Source organism: Ixodes scapularis, unplaced genomic scaffold, assembly GCF_016920785.2.
Source record: "Ixodes scapularis isolate PalLabHiFi unplaced genomic scaffold, ASM1692078v2 PGA_scaffold2__306_contigs__length_199485367, whole genome shotgun sequence".
Lineage (NCBI taxonomy): Eukaryota > Metazoa > Arthropoda > Arachnida > Ixodida > Ixodidae > Ixodes > Ixodes scapularis.
The window spans coordinates 147220931-147237588 of record NW_024609857.1 but is presented as its reverse complement, the minus strand read 5'-3'; the positions used below and the strand labels follow the sequence as shown (position 1 = coordinate 147237588).

Sequence of the window (16658 nt, the reverse complement as noted above, 5' to 3'; positions counted from 1 at the left end):
TAAAAAATTTCAAAGATTATAAAATATGCCAAATTTCAATAGCAAGAAAGGCTGCAAATTGCACTACTCTAGGTGAAAAAAAAAAAAAACTCTCTAGATTCTACCACACAGTCACAACCATCGTGGCATGCACGCCATTCGGTGAAGCAGTTTTTGGATGTGGTAAAACACGGGTAAATGTAGCACTGCAGAAGACGTTTGTCGTGTGCTCAACTACACACTCCTTATAATGCATCCTGCAGTTGCACCGCTTCTCCATTACCTTTCTTTTTACTTTGGGGGAGAAAGTGCCTGCTTGTGATGCAGTTGTTCAGAGGTAGGAGGGCGTCAGTCACACTCTACATCAAGTCCAAAAATCTGTTAGGCGAGCTCCGTTCGGAATGCCAGCTGGTTAAAATGCACACTTCTGTAGAGTTCAGGACCTCTGTACTGGTTCACTAATAATATCCTTTTAATTTTTACCCACTGTATTTTGTGCTTTTTTGTTGTTTCTTTTAAATCTATATATTGTGCATTACGCTATTGTGGTATATATGTGTACTGTCGTGAGCAAAAGTCTGGATTAGGGGTGTCGCGAACTTTTGTCGAACCGGATTTTTAGGTCGAACTTTCGGGGTTCGACTGGGTCGAACCGGTTCGACGAACCTTCGAAACTTTTCACCAGATTCGACCGGTTCGACTTTGCGGACAGTGTGGCCAGACCTTGATAGATGCATGTCTAGGTTTGGAGAATTTATTTTTATGCAAATGGTTATTTTATTTTATGAACAGTTGGAATTAAAAGAAACCGCTTCTATTCACTAAAGACGTCAATAACTTAATTTTTTTTGTACTGTATTAACTGAAATAACCAACCAGCGGTGCCCTTAATTCATCCACTAGCCATTACCATCCAATCCGAAGCCAACTGGCCCGCCTGTCGCGCATGCGCACACGAGTCGAACCTCAATACAAGGGTCGTCGAAATTTCCACGAAAAGTTCGAAAAAGTCGAACCAGTTCGAACTCGAACCTCGGCCGGTTCGCGACACCCCTAGTCTGGATAACACGGGAGCGCCGACCGAATTGCATCGCCGCGCTCCCTGACGGCACGGCGCCTGGTGCCGAGACCCGCGCAATGCGCACGCGCGTCCTTTCTTCTCTGCTGGCCCACTCTTTCGCTCGCTTCAACGCGATGTGCTCCTGAGCGATTAAATGGGCGCTAGGTGCCGCCCCGGGAACCAATATTCCAAGAGCGTCGCTCACCGCCCGAGATGAGCTCGCGTGCTCCGTGGCACGCGCCGTTCGCGCATACCTTTCCCGCAACTCGGCGACGTATTAAAAACTGTCGCTTCCCTCCATTCGTTATTTTTAAGCTTCCCATCCTAAATTTGCCCCGGCTGTAATGCAAACAGCTGCTGCTCAGTTTATTATGCACGCGTTGTAAAGGGTCAAGAAATCAAGAAAACAACGAAAAAAAAACAAAAAAACATGGTAATGGCCACAAAATCTCAACATGGTATTTCGCGAAGTGACCTTAAAATGTTCAGTTTGACATCAGCTGTGATGACTTGTACCGGAAGCCATAAAATAAAGCGGCTATGCAACGATTTCCGGACAATGGCCAGATAAGTATAGGAGTTGTTCTCCGACACTTCTAAAGTAAAGAACAGAAAAGTGATTTAGTCTGTGTGCCCCAGTTATAATTTTAAACAATAGCAAAGATTCACGTTTCCGGCACCCCTCAACTCTCTAAATGACGTGCTCAGTGACGTCGACGTGAGGATGCACCGGTTTCCGTGCGCTCTCCCCAAGGATGTTTACTCTTTCTCTCTCTACTGCTCTTCGTGAGGCGTTGAGCTGCAGCGATCCCCGCGTCGCCGTCACGGCGCGTTTCCCATGGCCGCCGCGCACAGCTGCAGAGGGGAAAATATTTCCATTTCTGCTTTGCGATTACACAACAGAATTGCAACATTTTGCAGGAAAGTGATGCTTTTTCAATTCTTTTTAACGCTATCAACAATATAAAACCAGCGCCACTTTTTCCTTCCGTTTTGTTTCTTGTGTTTTCTTGGCAGGGGGGTTGAATAAATATTTCTTTCTTATTTGGCGTTTTCTTTTTGCTCGTCATTCACCACTTTACCGCGCGTGCATGATCATTCGGAAGGAAGCCCAAGGCTGCCTCGAGTACGCGAATACAAGTGCTGCATCAACATAAGCGACAGTTTTCAACGCTTCGCCGAGTCGCGGGAAAGATATGCGCGAACGGCGCGTGCCGCGGAGCACTCGAGCTCGTCCAGAGCGGTGAGCAAGGCTTTCGGAATCTTGGTTCCCGGGGCGGCACCTAGCGCCCATTTAATCGCTTAAGGGCGCATCGCGTTGAAGCGAGCGAACGAGTGGGCCAGCAGATAAGAAAGGACGCGCGTGCGCTTTGCGCGGGTCTCGGCACCAGGCACCGCGCCGTCAGGGAGCGCGGCGATGCCATTCGGTCGGCGCTCCTGTGTTATCCAGACTTTTGCTCACGACAGTACATCCATCTGTGTGGTCTCACTATGTTCCCCCTATTAATTCTGTAAACTGCTCCTCCCACTTACTGTTTGTTCCTAAACTGTACTACAAACTAACGCATGATCTTCAAACTTATGTAATCTCCCTACTAAAGTTCGAAATGAACCTGGTAGTATTACTAAATAAATAAAAATAAAAAATGCTTTAGTGCTTGCTTCTTGCAGTATGCTTGAAAAAAAAAAAAAAAGCAAAACTGTTGACAGCTAAGATGTCAATGCAGTGAAAGAAGAGTCTTCAACCAACAAACATACTTCATCGGGATGTTGTACAATCCGACCAACTGGTCCGATTTGTCAACTCCAAGCATTTTGGCATTGTAGTCGTCGACAAGCTGCAGCTTCTTGGTGGAGATCTGTGACCATTTTTCTCCTTGTTTTAAGGCAAAAGCATTACTTGTCCCATCGAGGGAGAAAGCGGCGTTGTTGTGCCGAAAAGATGGCCATAAGAATGTCCTCAAGCATGCGCCACTCAATCGTATGCTCAAGGATAACATCGCCCTTGATGTTGTCCTAGAAGTCGTCCCCTAGGTATCGTCCTTGAGGTCGTCCTTGAAGTTGTCCTAGAAGTTGTTTTAGACGTCGTTCTTGACGTTGTCCTAGAGGTCGTCCTAGACGTCATCCTCTAGGTGTCGTACTCGACGTCGACCAAGACGCCGTCCTTGAGGTCGTCCGAGAGGTCATCCTCGGCGTCGTCCTAGACACCGTACTTGGAGTCGATCTCTAGGACGTCGTCCTAAACTTTAGAACTTGTAGAAACGTTGCTTGAAAGTATTTCACCCGCACAACTATAGTGCTTTCGCCTTCCTACAGGTAAGGAGTCTTGAGTGTCCTCCTGTAATTTTTTTTCCCTCCATCTTGTAAGCATGTGCTTGTCGGCAGTATGCAGCGCTCATCAAGCGTACGACACGCCGGTCTTTCCACTGAAGATATAGTACAGTCGCCGACCGATTATTCGGACTTCGCAGGGACCGAAAAAACGTCCGAATAATAGAGCAGTCCGAAAAATCAGCAGATTGAAAAACTTGCCTTTATTACTTTCAAGGGGGCTTAAAAAAGCCGTAAATAGTGCCTTGCTTCAAGTTACGCCTCCGTTTGCGTTCGGCAACTTTCTGTTAGCCTGAGAATCACTGCCTTCTTTTATAGCATTATCGTCGAGTACTTTCTGCTCTTCTTAACTACATATCGCAGCGGCAGAAGGACAGATGGGGCCATGACGTCCAAGCCAGCGCTGTCCGAACCAGATGAGAGGCGCAATTCCACGAGCGGAAAACTGCGACTGGCGACGCGAAAGTGGGGCGGAGGCGCGAAGGGATGGAAGGAAACAAAGCAAAATGGTAATAATGATGATGATGATGGCGTGCAGCTAAATGAAAAAAAGGGGCTAACATAGCGTCACCTAGCGACAAGACTTAAAGTACTCAAGTAGCACTGCCAAACCAAGCCAATCCATTTGCAGCCAACATAGAATTCAAAATGGGCGCTTCTCGGTGGTGCTTCCCGCTGATTGGTCGCGACGACTTAGTCCGAAGAATCAAACTTTCGGACTTCAAGCTATCCGAAACATTGGCCGTGAATATGCGCTATTTTTATGGCATAAGTCACGGTTCCTCCTTTAGGTCCGAAATATCAAACAAGTCCGAATTATCGGAGTCCGAAAAAAACGGTCGGCGACTGTACATTTTTATTCCGTCGCCGTCGGACATCAGCTCTTGTTGCCTTCTCCCATCTGAAATCCTCGAACTCAGACGAGAGAACCGACAATCTTTTCGCGTAGACGCCATGTTCCCAATGTGGAGCACCATCTCCTCGGCTGCGTGTTTTTTCATAATTAATCGCCATCTCGTAGGAAAAACAAACAATACAGAAACAAACCTATCTAACCTAACCACCAGATGTATTGACAACGAGCACAAACAGCCTGGGCTTTCACACAAAACCAGCAAAGAACATGAAAACAAAACCAAAAAAATTCACAGGGTCTCTTATGTTATCCCTAAGACAACTTAAAGGCCAATCCCGGTGATAGCGAACCTCCGAAGACAGCGCGCTCTCTGACGACACACTTTTGGCGCCATTAATCTCACGGCATGCTACACGCCCACTTTTCATCGCTGCCCGAACGAGAGTGTCCTCCTCTCCCGCTGGGTTTGCGCCGCATGCGCGCCTTTGCCAATTCTGGCACAAGTATCGCCATCTCGTGGTCCAGGGGTGAACCGTGGGTTTCGGTACCTTTCGTGTTGCCGACGTGTTTTCACTCAAGGACTGAACAATGAGACATATAAGGCTTGTAGCAGAGCCGACCGTGGCCGACAATTTGAATGCGCGTTTTTCAAGGCCCTCACCAACATCTTGGGCGCGCGCTACATACACACGACATCGTACCATCCTGCCGCAAATGGCATGGTTGAGCGCCTACATCGCCAACTGAAGACGGCACTCATGACTAGAGAACATCGAAACCATTGGGTCAACCATCTTCCTCTTGTTCTCCTTGGAATTTGCGGCACCTTCAAGACGGATTTAACATGCACCTCAGCCGATCTGGTTTACAGCACTACACTTCGGTTACCAGGAGATTTCTTTACGTGCACACCATCCGCACAGCCTGACATGCCTTCATACCTTGAAGAGATGAGACAATTCTTCACTTCTCTACGGCCAGTCTCACCAAGACAACAAACACAAAGACAGATTTTTATAAGTGAAGATCTGGATACGGGCACTCACGTATTCGTGAGACGGGATTACAGTATGCGCCACCTCTCATTCCCCCGTACGACGGATTATTCAAAGTCATTTCACGCACTGACAAACCTTGTACGGTCAACATCAATGGTCGTCATGACGTTGTGACACTCGATCGAGTGAAACCCGCTCACTTGGACTCTTCTCTGACGGACCCTGTGCTCCTGCACCATCTATCAGCCGTTACACCTACTCAAGCAAAACCCTCCGTCAAATCACCGACTCCCCAAAGGACCGTGACGTGGGCCACAACCACACGGGTTGCTCCACGACATTAGGGGGGGGGGATTCTGTAGCAGAGCCGACAGGTGCCACAACCACACGGGTTGTAGAAAACACCAAAGTGAATGTTGTTCCGCCGGTGAGCGCGCCAGCTCACGCTACCGCGTGGCCTCGGGAGCCGCGCAATATACACCGACACGCGGGCTTGACGTCACGGAGCTGCGGCGGCGCTGCTATCGCGCCGGAGCCGGGGGGTGTGGGCAAAAGCGCGCACGTTTCGCATGGGCGTCATAGCATTTCAGCATGTCGCGAAGCTGTTTTGCCGTTAATTGCACCGAAATGTACAAGAGAAGCAGCGGAGTGAGTTTCCACAAGTTCCCGGCAGACTCTGAAAGGCATAGAAGGTGGATAATATCCCTGGATCGAAAAGAATGGTCGCCTCGCGCGAACGACCGTTTGTGCGGCAAACACTTTCTTGGAGGCAAGTGCGGCTTCCATTTCAATCTCCGTCGCGAGGCTTGCTTATGTGCAGAGAAACCGTCGTCTGATCAAGACCACCCGGATTTTGTTCCCACGGTGTTTGCGCACAACGCACCGGCCAAGCGCTCGTCGGAGGCTCGCTACGCACGTGCTACCGAGCAGAAGTGGATCGGCGACAGAACGGCAGAGTTGTAGGCGTTACCGAAAAAAAGTAACGAAATACGTCACTCGTTACTTGCAAATAAAAGGTACGCGTTACTGAGCTACGTCATCTAAAAATAAAAGGAACGCGTTACCGCTACCGATAAAAAGTAAGGCACGATACTTCTGCGTTACTTTTTTTAAATTATGATTTAACACATTTTACGGTTTTGACGATACAGGTCATATATCAAGCAGAAGCTGAACATAAATACTTTATCTCTTTTACGGTTTCACCTAAATACTTACGAGAAAAAACGCAAAGAAAACATGGCTTGACGCCTAAAACACGGAAACAATTGAAATGTAATTTCTTTAAGACCTGGGAAGTAGTAACGACTAACGTAACTACGTTACTTGAAATAGTAGGATAAGTACGTTACCCGCTACTGTGTCAAAAACGTAACGAGTAGGTCACTACGTTACTGAAAAAAGTAACGCGTTCCTGGTAACGCCGTTACTTGTAACCTGTTACCGCCAAGACTGCAGAACGGACAAACCTTTACTGGTTGTAATGCCTTGTGGTCACGAGGGTATGAAAAATATCATACCTTGACTTGAAGACGCTCTGTGTATTTAATCAATTATTGAATACACACACTTCCGCAGACCCACAGTCTGCTGATCCCGCCGGCAGTGCGGAAACCGACTCGATGTAATCGTAGGCCTCGAGAGACTTGTAGGCCTGCACCGTGTCGGCCGTGAATTGACTCGGCGAAAACTAAATAAACGACGACCTGAGCCGTCGACTTCCGTGGCAGCAACTTTACGCCGGAAGTCCAGCACCTATAGGCCTTGTTTACGGCGTACGGATCCTCGTAGGCAACGCCGTCCACGCACAGTTTGTTTCGATACCATACCGTTCAGGCTCGGGCAACGAGTTCAAATAGTCGGGCATAGCATACGACATACGTTATGAGGAAATACGACGCACAAATAAAGATACAAGCGTCCCAACAACGTCAACAACGAGCGCACGCCATAGAGCGCAATGGCGAAAACACGGAGAGCCGGGATGCTTTTGCCCACATAGCTGCCGCGCATGCGCGGCCTTCCGGCCGTGTTGGTAAACAGAGCCGCTTCGCGTGTCGGTCTATAAGAGAATATATGCCTTTTGTCTAAGCTCTGCGCCGGACGTCCCTTTTCTTCTCCGGCGCTTTCGAACGCACCGCCGACAGGCTTTCACCTTAATAAGCCTTACCGACGTGAAGTTGTGAATGTTCAGGGCTTGTCTGACAAATCATCGATGTTGGAACTGAAATCTGATGATCCGACATCATCTCCGACTCACTCGTGCTAGCATCAGCAACAAAATCAACCGAGACACTCTCGAATCGCGAGACTTCAAATGCTTCCGAGAAGGCGCGCCTCGAGGACACCCCGTTTGCAGCACGAAGCGCTCGTTTTCGGCTGCATGTCTGGTCATGATAAATCGCCATCCCATGGAAAATAAAGGACTATATGAAAACTGAAACTTGAGTGTCTATTATAACCACCAGATGCCGTAACTTGTCCAGAAACGCAGCAGAAGCTTTGCAACGGGGCTTGCAAATTGTTGACCACGGTTGATTGATTTTGATGGGCGCGGTACGGAAAGGGTTAATACTGATTGAGATGTCAGACAAACTTTGAGGTGTTGCGCTGGATGGCTTATCGGATGTAAAATTGTCAATTTCTCGAGTATCTCGTGCCTAGAAAATAATCTGTAGACAACACAAATATAAAATTTCTAGTACACAGGAGTTCGCAAGTAGTGGACTTTTTAGAGAGCGTAAGCTTCCTTTGCATGATTCTACTTGTAGCTTGCATAAAAAATATGCCCGGCCAAAGGTGCCCAGTCATGGCCCCCTTGCAAGACAACTCAGAGAAATTAAAAAATCTTCGCAGGAGTAGGACAGGAAAGATATCAACAGATGTTTCCTTTTATAAAAACCAGAAAAGAAAGCAAGGAAAAAAAAAAACTCACCAATGAGAAGCAAAGCAGCATCCATGACTGCTGCACCGTTCAACATGGTAGCCATCAAAATGTCGTGGCCAGGACAGTCTACGAAGGAGACATGTCTGAAACAGAAAAAAAAAAATAATAATTAGCACCAATGTATAAAGCAACTTAAAACTTAGCTCTAAATTATACTGCGATAGCCCACATTTTTTTGTTTGTTTTTAGCTTTGAAGACTAAACATATTTGAGAAAGCACCAGCCAGTGATCTGGACCAAAAGGATTTAGAAAATGATGAGGGGTCTCAATGACAAATCATAGTATGCCATGAGACTATAGACATTTAACTGCTTGACAACCCATGCTGTACACGTACAGCTGTGATTAGACATTTGGAAGTGCCCACCTAAATGCGAAACTCGCGCACATGCAAAAGACATGCAACGTCTTGGTTTTGGTTATGTCTTTGGCAAACTATAAACGTTACATTCGCACGCTGTTTCGCTTTGCTGGGGCTATTTATAGTTTTTAAATTAGACGGTCCGCAAAAGTGCCAGATGGTCGCTTCACACGTCGGCTGCCCTGGCAGTAGTGGCAATTTGAGTGCTGGCTCTTTATTTAGACTTTAGACGCATCTCGGAATTCAATTTAGAGGATGAAAGGTTACCATCTGATGAAGAAGCTCCGTAAAGTACCTCCAGTTTAAAATATGAAACCACTGAAATGTCGCGGAAACAGACGCACCACAATGAAACCAAATGGAAGGGAGGCGACAACTTTTCACCTTCAATATATCCGTTTGATGCTTCTAAACCTGAAGAGCTTGCAAGCACCGTATGTGCTCCCGCTAGACACTGCAATTAAGAAAAAAAAACTGTGCATTGTCCCTTTCTTTTTATTATTCCTTTGGAAAGAAAACTATTCCTTTGGAAAGAATTATCTTTTGGGAAAAAAGCTCGACCATCAAAGGGTTAATACTCCAGAAACGTTGTCATTGTACCAGCCCTTTCGATCTTGCCGTATAATCCCGAGCAAGCGTTCACTCAAAATTTGGTGATAATCATTTGCTTATATTCATGGGCACTTCTTAGGTCAACAATATGTAAAGATATGTCCTTTGTGTATTTTCCAAATGTTACAAAATTAAAGGGTAGGCCTATTGTAGAATGGGCGGATGCTTGGTATTTTACGGCACTTCATTGGCTAAATTAGTTGCAAATCGTTATTCTCTAGAATTATCATCCTTAGAAATTGTCATTCTCTGCAGACACAGGGGCAAGCTTAAAGTGACTCTCACAGCATAAATATTTGGTTCTCTATTAAATGTTTTGTGTCACAATACTTTTATTGGGATTTATTATAGCCAACAAAGAAGGCAATATCTGCCCGTCAGTGACTCTTGAATACATAGCCTGCACGTGATGTCAGTCAGCCCTTCTTTCTGGTGACCAAAAGCGTTGCATTAATGCAGTAGTTAATGCGCCTTTTATCCTATCATGTCTGACCAAGTGACAACAATGCAAGCTATGTATAAGTTTGGGCTTGCTCCACTGCATAGATGCGAGTCCACAAAGGTGTGTGGTTACAACCCTCCAATGAGAGTGTCCCAGTCACAGACTGTGGGAGTCTGGTTCTTCCATTGGATGACAAACACTGGGTATTTGTACAACTTGTACAGCTTCTGGCTGCACATACTGAACATAAGCTCAGCATCAATGTCTTTGTACACTGGCGTGAAAGACGACTGCAAAAGACTGCATTTGCAAAGTGGGTGCTAATGCAGTTACTGAAACATCCAGTTCAATTTCATAGACATTTGATGACAAAAGAAGGCCTTGCCTTTGAGCCTGCGATTCGAATGCCAGTGTGAATGCAATTTTAGGATGGTTTAACTTACACAAGCACATGTGTGTCAAAACCATTGTTCAAGCCTAAAACATAAAAAGAATAACTGCAGGCTGCACGTCACACACCGACACAACTATGAATAAAGTTAAGCGGTGTAATTTGTATATGGTTACAAAATCTGTGGGTCGAATATGGATACCAAAATCACAATCTATGCTTGGTTCTAATTATTGCTTCCCTTTAAAATAAACAAATTTAAGATCACTGGCCAAATAACGCAGTTTTCTGCCCTCATAGAGTTTGCCTCAATTCATTTTACATGTCCAGTCGCCGACCGATTTTTTAGACGCCGACTTTTAAGACATGTCCAATCCTTCGGACGTTTTCGCCAAACCGTCACTCACCCCTTAGAGTTAACGTTTAAGAGATAGCGCCACGAGCTTAGTGACCGCCATTCTGGTTGTTTTGATTTTGCCCTGTAGCCTCGATACCACGTCCTACGCAATAAACAAGCTGGGTTGAGGCTATAGTCGAGTTTTCCGGTTCCACTACAGTCAACATGGCTGCCGTGTGTCCACTGTTATGGTTCTTCCAGTTCTTCTCGTGGCCCATATTTTTCGAGTGCGACCGGAAGAAGAGCAGCAGTCTGCCGTTTTTTGTGGTCTTTGAGCACAAAGGTTTTTCGCCGATAAGCTTAGTATTTAAGTGAGCTTGGTGGACTAAACGTTGTCTCCAAATAGTGTCAAATGGCGCCAGCTTCAACTTCGCTGTTTGTGCCAACGAAGGCGCCGACAAAGCGCAGCACCATGATCAAACAGATCAACAAGTGAAGAGTGAACAATATAAAGCGGAAGTTGCAGGAGAACAGAAAGTGGCCAATACACTGCGGATAATACGCAGAAATTTGATATTTTGGTTGAAATCGATTTTTCAGACCGCTTGATTATTCGGACCATTCTAGGGTCCCCTCCGAGTCCGAAACGGTCAGTGACTTCCACCATGCAACACTGTTAGCGTTAGCTTAAAATCGGCGCCTCTCCGGATGCTACTTTAAAAGCGCATCAGTGGGAGCCTAGCTTTACCACTTCCGTTAAACCCTAAAGAAGCAACATCCAGCAAATGCAAACAAGCAATCGCCAGTTTTTGCCTTTTGTCTTCTGGAAATGACGGGCTGTCGCAAGAATTGCTAACATGGTCGAAAGTTCTCATTTAGAGCACTAACCGTAAAATTTTACACCCCCAATACCCCTTTGAAGTAAAAACATGAAAAGGCCCCGACGTATCGTTCACGCCAACGGCATTGCACTATATAAACTCGTTTGTTTCCACCATTCAATCCCTTTACCAACTGAAACAAACACTACCCGAGCATCGTGCCACACGTAAGTCGTGGCTTCGAGACGCCTTACGCACGCTGCAAATGTGAAGAGCCCACTTAGTGCAGGCAGAAGAGAATTGTTTCGAGGTTGCTGCAACCCCGGGTTAAAAACCCTCCGAGAAGGAGCACGGCAGGCCGCCACCGGCAACCTCGGTGCAGCGCGAGCCCACCTGAGTAGCCTGAACCTGCCATTGCAGCCCAGGCGGTCGCAAGGGAAGTCGTCCTCCTTGCTACTCCCCGCAGACCGGTAGCAGGCGGGCCGGGTGCACTTCTCGTCGTCGCACTTGTAGATCTGCGGGACAAATGCCGCAAAAACCTCAGTGAGAATTTCCCGAAGCAATAAAAAAGATCAATGCGCTTTTTTCTGCTACAGCCCAAACGGCAGCGTGACGTCAAAGTGTCAAGTCGTGGTGTCACGTGAAATGACGTCACATCATGGCTTTAAAGGGACACTGACATCTATGCTCGTGAAGGTATTTATTTATACATGACATATGAGAGCCCAACTACTCAGAACACAATTTGCGGCTCGAAATTCGTTTTCTTTCCGCTTGAAAACTGCCAATTGAGAACTGGCCGGTTTGAGTCGCGCTCACTCAATTCTCCATGGTCACGTGCCATTTTCATTGTTTAGACACAACCACCAAAGATAATCAAAGTCCTGGATCATCAAAGGCACACACTCAATACCAAAAGTAGACAAAAAATATGATATCCATCTTTTTGTGGCTACTAAAAAAACTGCAAATACGTTGATTGAAAAAAAAAAAAAGAATCTTGCACAGCCACGTGACTTTTGGCAACTTCCTCCTCCTCTATATTTCTTGTTACTCCCCAGTCCAGTTTCGGTTTCGAGCAGTTGCATATTTTGACTTCATTAAAGATATATATGTGATGCTGCAGCAAAATATTGATTGTGTAGTCTTCTGACACCATAATAGATTGCCTGGCAAAAAATTAAAAAAAAAGGTTGGGGGGGGGGGGGGGGGGTCAGTGTCCTTTTAAAGGGAAACTGAAGTGGTTTTATATTTGGAAAAAAACACTTAAATTGTCTTCATTTCGCCACCAGAATCATGAATATCTAGATCATTGTTTCAATATGGTGCACGGAGACTGCAGATCATTATTTTCGAAGTACCGCTAAAGCCCCTCTTTCCCCGAGCGTGACGTCATAAAAGTTTTTGGAACCTCCGCTCTCGCGCATCTACGGTGCCTATCAAACTTATGCTCGCGCACTCTTGCTATTTTCAGAAAGGTCAGAAAAAGACGTGAATGGTGTCAGTGCGAGGGAGTATACCTGGTGAGCTTGAACTGCACGCGCTGCCCACACGAGCGACATGCGCTTGGCGGCCGAAAGATTCCTGTACGACGTAACCACTGGTCAAAGGTTTTTCGTGTTTTCTCGCATTTAGCTACATCTTTGGGGAAGACAAACGTGATATTCAGTTTAACGAGAAAAAAATACTGCAAATTCAAGAAAGCAAGCAAGCAAGGCAAGAAACTGTAGAACTACAGTCTACACCAACTCGCTCGTGCTCTTGTACTCCCCTCGCTAATCACTGGCATGTTTTCTTCCGTAATCCAGAAGAAAAATGACCCCAAATGGGACGAAGTACCACTAGCGTGATCTGATTGGTCTGAGTCATTTTGGAGCAGCTCTTGGAGCAGCCAGAAGTCCAATTTGGGGCAGAACAAATAACTTTTAGATCATTAGTGTACATTTCATTTTCATTTGTACTACTGCAAAGATTATGTTAAAATTTATATGTTGGCCTGTCCAACTAAAAGGCAATGCCTACCTTGCCTTCTCATTTATGTGCCACCTTTCATTAGCATCAGTTACACAGCAGAAGCGATAACTTCTAACACAGAGCTAGCTCTTTAGTTGCATGTAAAGCGCCAGACATGGTAGCAAAAGGAGGAATTATTAAGGATAGCACGAACTGGTGTGAAAGTTATTTTAGGTACAGAATTCTGCTGAAATAATGTAAGGGTACAAAAATTTTGAGCACCCGAATTTATATGTTTTTTAAAGTTTCAGAGGTCGCCATAAAACCACTCTTCATCCAAATAATAAAAAAAAAAGCTTTTGTCCTTTGATTGTGAATTCCATTTTATATATAGAACTTTACAACAAAAATTGGCATGTGAATGATTAATATGACGTCTTAGAAAGAATACCGCCGAACTCGTTAACATTCCTCCCAAGCCTCCATTCACTGCTTCTCATCATTTAGTTATAATTTAGCCCCACCTATATAAAAGTGATAATTAAATGAGAGTTGGCAAAAAAAAAAACCTACAAAAGAGTCTATATAAATCTTCTTGCAATACCCAAGTATCCTTGCAAAATCTCAAATTGGGAAAAGGTGCTGCAAGGATATCACAGTCTATTATATCATGTACAAGCCAAAGTTTTATTCAGAAATTGCGTCACGTCTTGCTCTGGAGGACTGCTCTCCCCTTAGCACGCGGGTGCTCTGCAGCAAAGCGAGGCACGCAAAATCGCGATGCCTAATCAAGGGGTGTCCAAACAGGACACTACAAAACGCACAATTCCGACAAATCGTGAAAATTGAAGCGGGCGCGAAGCGGGCGCGTCTGCTTCCATTTTCACGATTTGTCGGAGTCGTGCCTTTTGTAGTGTCCTGTTTGGACACCCCTTAATCTGTAGTTTCTACTTCACTGCAGTACACCAGCGGACGGTGAGAAGCGCACTCAACAAAGATAGCTAACCCACCAAAACAAACCACAAACATGAAAATCATTGCAAAACTTCAGCATACTGTCACGTTTGATACAAATTCAAATTGAATTGTACGAGGCGATAATCGAAAGTTCTAAAAACTCGCACAAGCATATTGTAACAATCCGGCCGGGTAGTGAGGCCTGATCTATTATACATTCAGTGTTATTAAAGTGAAATCAAGTTGGTACATCAATTTGTACCAACAAATTAATGTTGGCAAAAATTCATTTCATATTGGTCAGATGTAGCAGGATGTGGCAGGGTAAGCAGTTTGGTGCGAACAGCATAGAAATCACATGACTGCACTGAGCGCCAGAGCAAAATACAGGAAATTACTGTATAGACTGGTATCAAAGACTACAAGGATCAGCGAACATTTGACACTCATCAGGCAGGAAACTCCTCTACACATGCCTTGAAATCTTCCCCAGTAAGCAGGAAAAGCTAGCATACCTTTGCATTGGCATATCCAAGCTTGATGGTGATGTTTCGTTCAAGCTCGTTCTTGAACCTGACAGTCTGAAAGGAATTACAAAACAGCTTTCATATACGACACCTGTGTGGTATGTCAATGCGTAGCATAAAGCTGCTACTGCGAAGACGTGAAACAAACGCGGAGGAAGCTCGATACGATCAGCGCATGATCAGAAGCAAGATGAAGATGTGGCAGACCATGGCATATTTTGTTTCTGGGACCACAAACCAACTTCAAAAATGCCAATTAAGTTCTTTGAGCTCCTAGAGTCAAATTCCTTGAGCTCCAGGTTAAGAACATCAGAACATGTTCCTATCTACATGTTGCCTCTCTATATCACTGAGCAACCAAGAAGTGTGCCAACAACTGACAGAACAATAAACAAAGGATTATCATCCCCACCCAAGAAGGTAGGATTATCTCCCGACGGTAGAAATCACAGAAAAGTTGATCTAATTTTAATTAGCACAAACTACAGTTCACACAATGCAACAGATCAAGACACAATGAAAAACACGTAATTATAAACTTTTCATTGGTTTGCACATGTTTACATAAAATATGTGCCACATATATATATATATATGTATTTGTGTCTAGCTAGGTCCCACACATCAAAAGGGTTACCGGCAGCAAGCAGTCATAGCCTGCTTATAAATGTCTACCTTTTGAGCCAGTATGGCTTGACAAATGACGAGAGATGGTAGCAAAGCACTACACCAAGCACATGCAATCAACACAGAAAGCCAGCTCTTTAATGTCTTTCCATCCCGAATTAAAGCTGTTAATTTTAGCATTGGGGAACAGGACAAACTCAACACCGTCTCCATACAGAAAAAGTTGAGCTGGAGCAGCGAGGTTGCAAAAGACAATCATCAGGCAACAAAATTCACGGAAGTTTAAAAAACCCAGAATGTTTGCCTGTCAGGTACTGCAGCGCTCGAGAGACACAGACTTCCAGATTAGGCCAGTAATACAATGAATGGTGTCATCTTTATTTACGGTTACGTGCAGTGCAGAAAATTTTACATATATGTGTATATGTATGAACTGATTAATGCATTCGACACAACGGGATCAGATTAATGCAAAATGTTTTAGTAACAAAACATAGTACAAAAAGAAATCGCACCTGGACGCCAGAAATGGCTTTGACGACCGTTGACTTGCCGTGCGCCACATGTCCTATTGTTCCTGGGAGGGGCAAAAAAACAAGCGCGCGCGTTGCATGCACGAAACGTTGGAAACTCGAATAAACGCCGATCTCCCAATGCCTTAAAGATACTTACCGATGTTAATCGTCGCTTGCCTGCTGATAACCTCGGCCGTGAACGGAGTTAACTTGTTTATGTCCTGGGAGGAAACGAAATCGACAGGCAATGACGAACAAGCTCGGCGTATCGAGGCCACATAGATGTTGCTAACGGCAGACGGCGGAACAGGAAACTGAACAGGATAACAATTCATCATTAGCTGATCATTAAACTCGTTAATCGCAGATGATCGTCTCCCATGGAAACGACCGCCGAGTCCCAGACGACGTCGAGGTTTTCAAGGAATGCCGAGTGGAGACGCTCCCAGATTCATACGCTCACAACGTCGTATGAATCGATCAAAATCGAATTACGATGTCGTTTTTAAAACATATGTACCTAATTGGGAACTGTAAGACCTTACGATTTTTGCGTTCCCGAAGAATCAAAGCATATGCTCATGGGGAAAAAAACGTGAGCCCCCAAAACTGACACCTGGGGTGACCCGGCAAAACGGAGTCGCCGTATGCGCGTGTGGTTCCCGTGTATGCCGAGAAAAAGTACGTCGTAGCTGTGCACGGGACTTTCATCTTACGAATCGTTGCGCGAGTGCTGTCGTAACTTACTAGTTTGTCGAGGTCTTGTTTCATTAAATGGGGTTGCCCCTGAATCCTGGCACACTCGCTCCCCGCCATGATGAAAAAGAGCACTCAAAAACGCGGAGGAGAAGGTTAACGGCTTTAATGCACAGAAGGAAGCCGTAGTAACCAATGTCGAGTACGTATGAGTAATTATTTATTTTACAATAATAAACCCTGGTAA

The 16658-nt window shown here is 45.3% G+C and overlaps 1 protein-coding gene across 1 annotated transcript in view; it reads right to left on the bottom strand.

The window, feature by feature from the left end:
* The window catches only part of LOC8037038 (eukaryotic translation initiation factor 2 subunit 3, Y-linked), a 46548-nt gene extending 29935 nt beyond the window's left edge, over nucleotides 1-16613 (bottom strand). Inside the window, exons 1-6 of the mRNA XM_029994823.4 lie at nucleotides 16463-16613; nucleotides 15873-15936; nucleotides 15716-15777; nucleotides 14562-14627; nucleotides 11530-11651; nucleotides 8160-8254 (exon numbers count right to left, since the gene is read on the bottom strand). Coding sequence (XP_029850683.2) covers nucleotides 8160-8254; nucleotides 11530-11651; nucleotides 14562-14627; nucleotides 15716-15777; nucleotides 15873-15936; nucleotides 16463-16531 — 478 coding nt within the window. The 5' untranslated portion in view covers nucleotides 16532-16613. The remainder of the gene's footprint in view (nucleotides 1-8159; nucleotides 8255-11529; nucleotides 11652-14561; nucleotides 14628-15715; nucleotides 15778-15872; nucleotides 15937-16462) is intronic.
* Nucleotides 16614-16658: the final 45 nt, after the last annotated feature.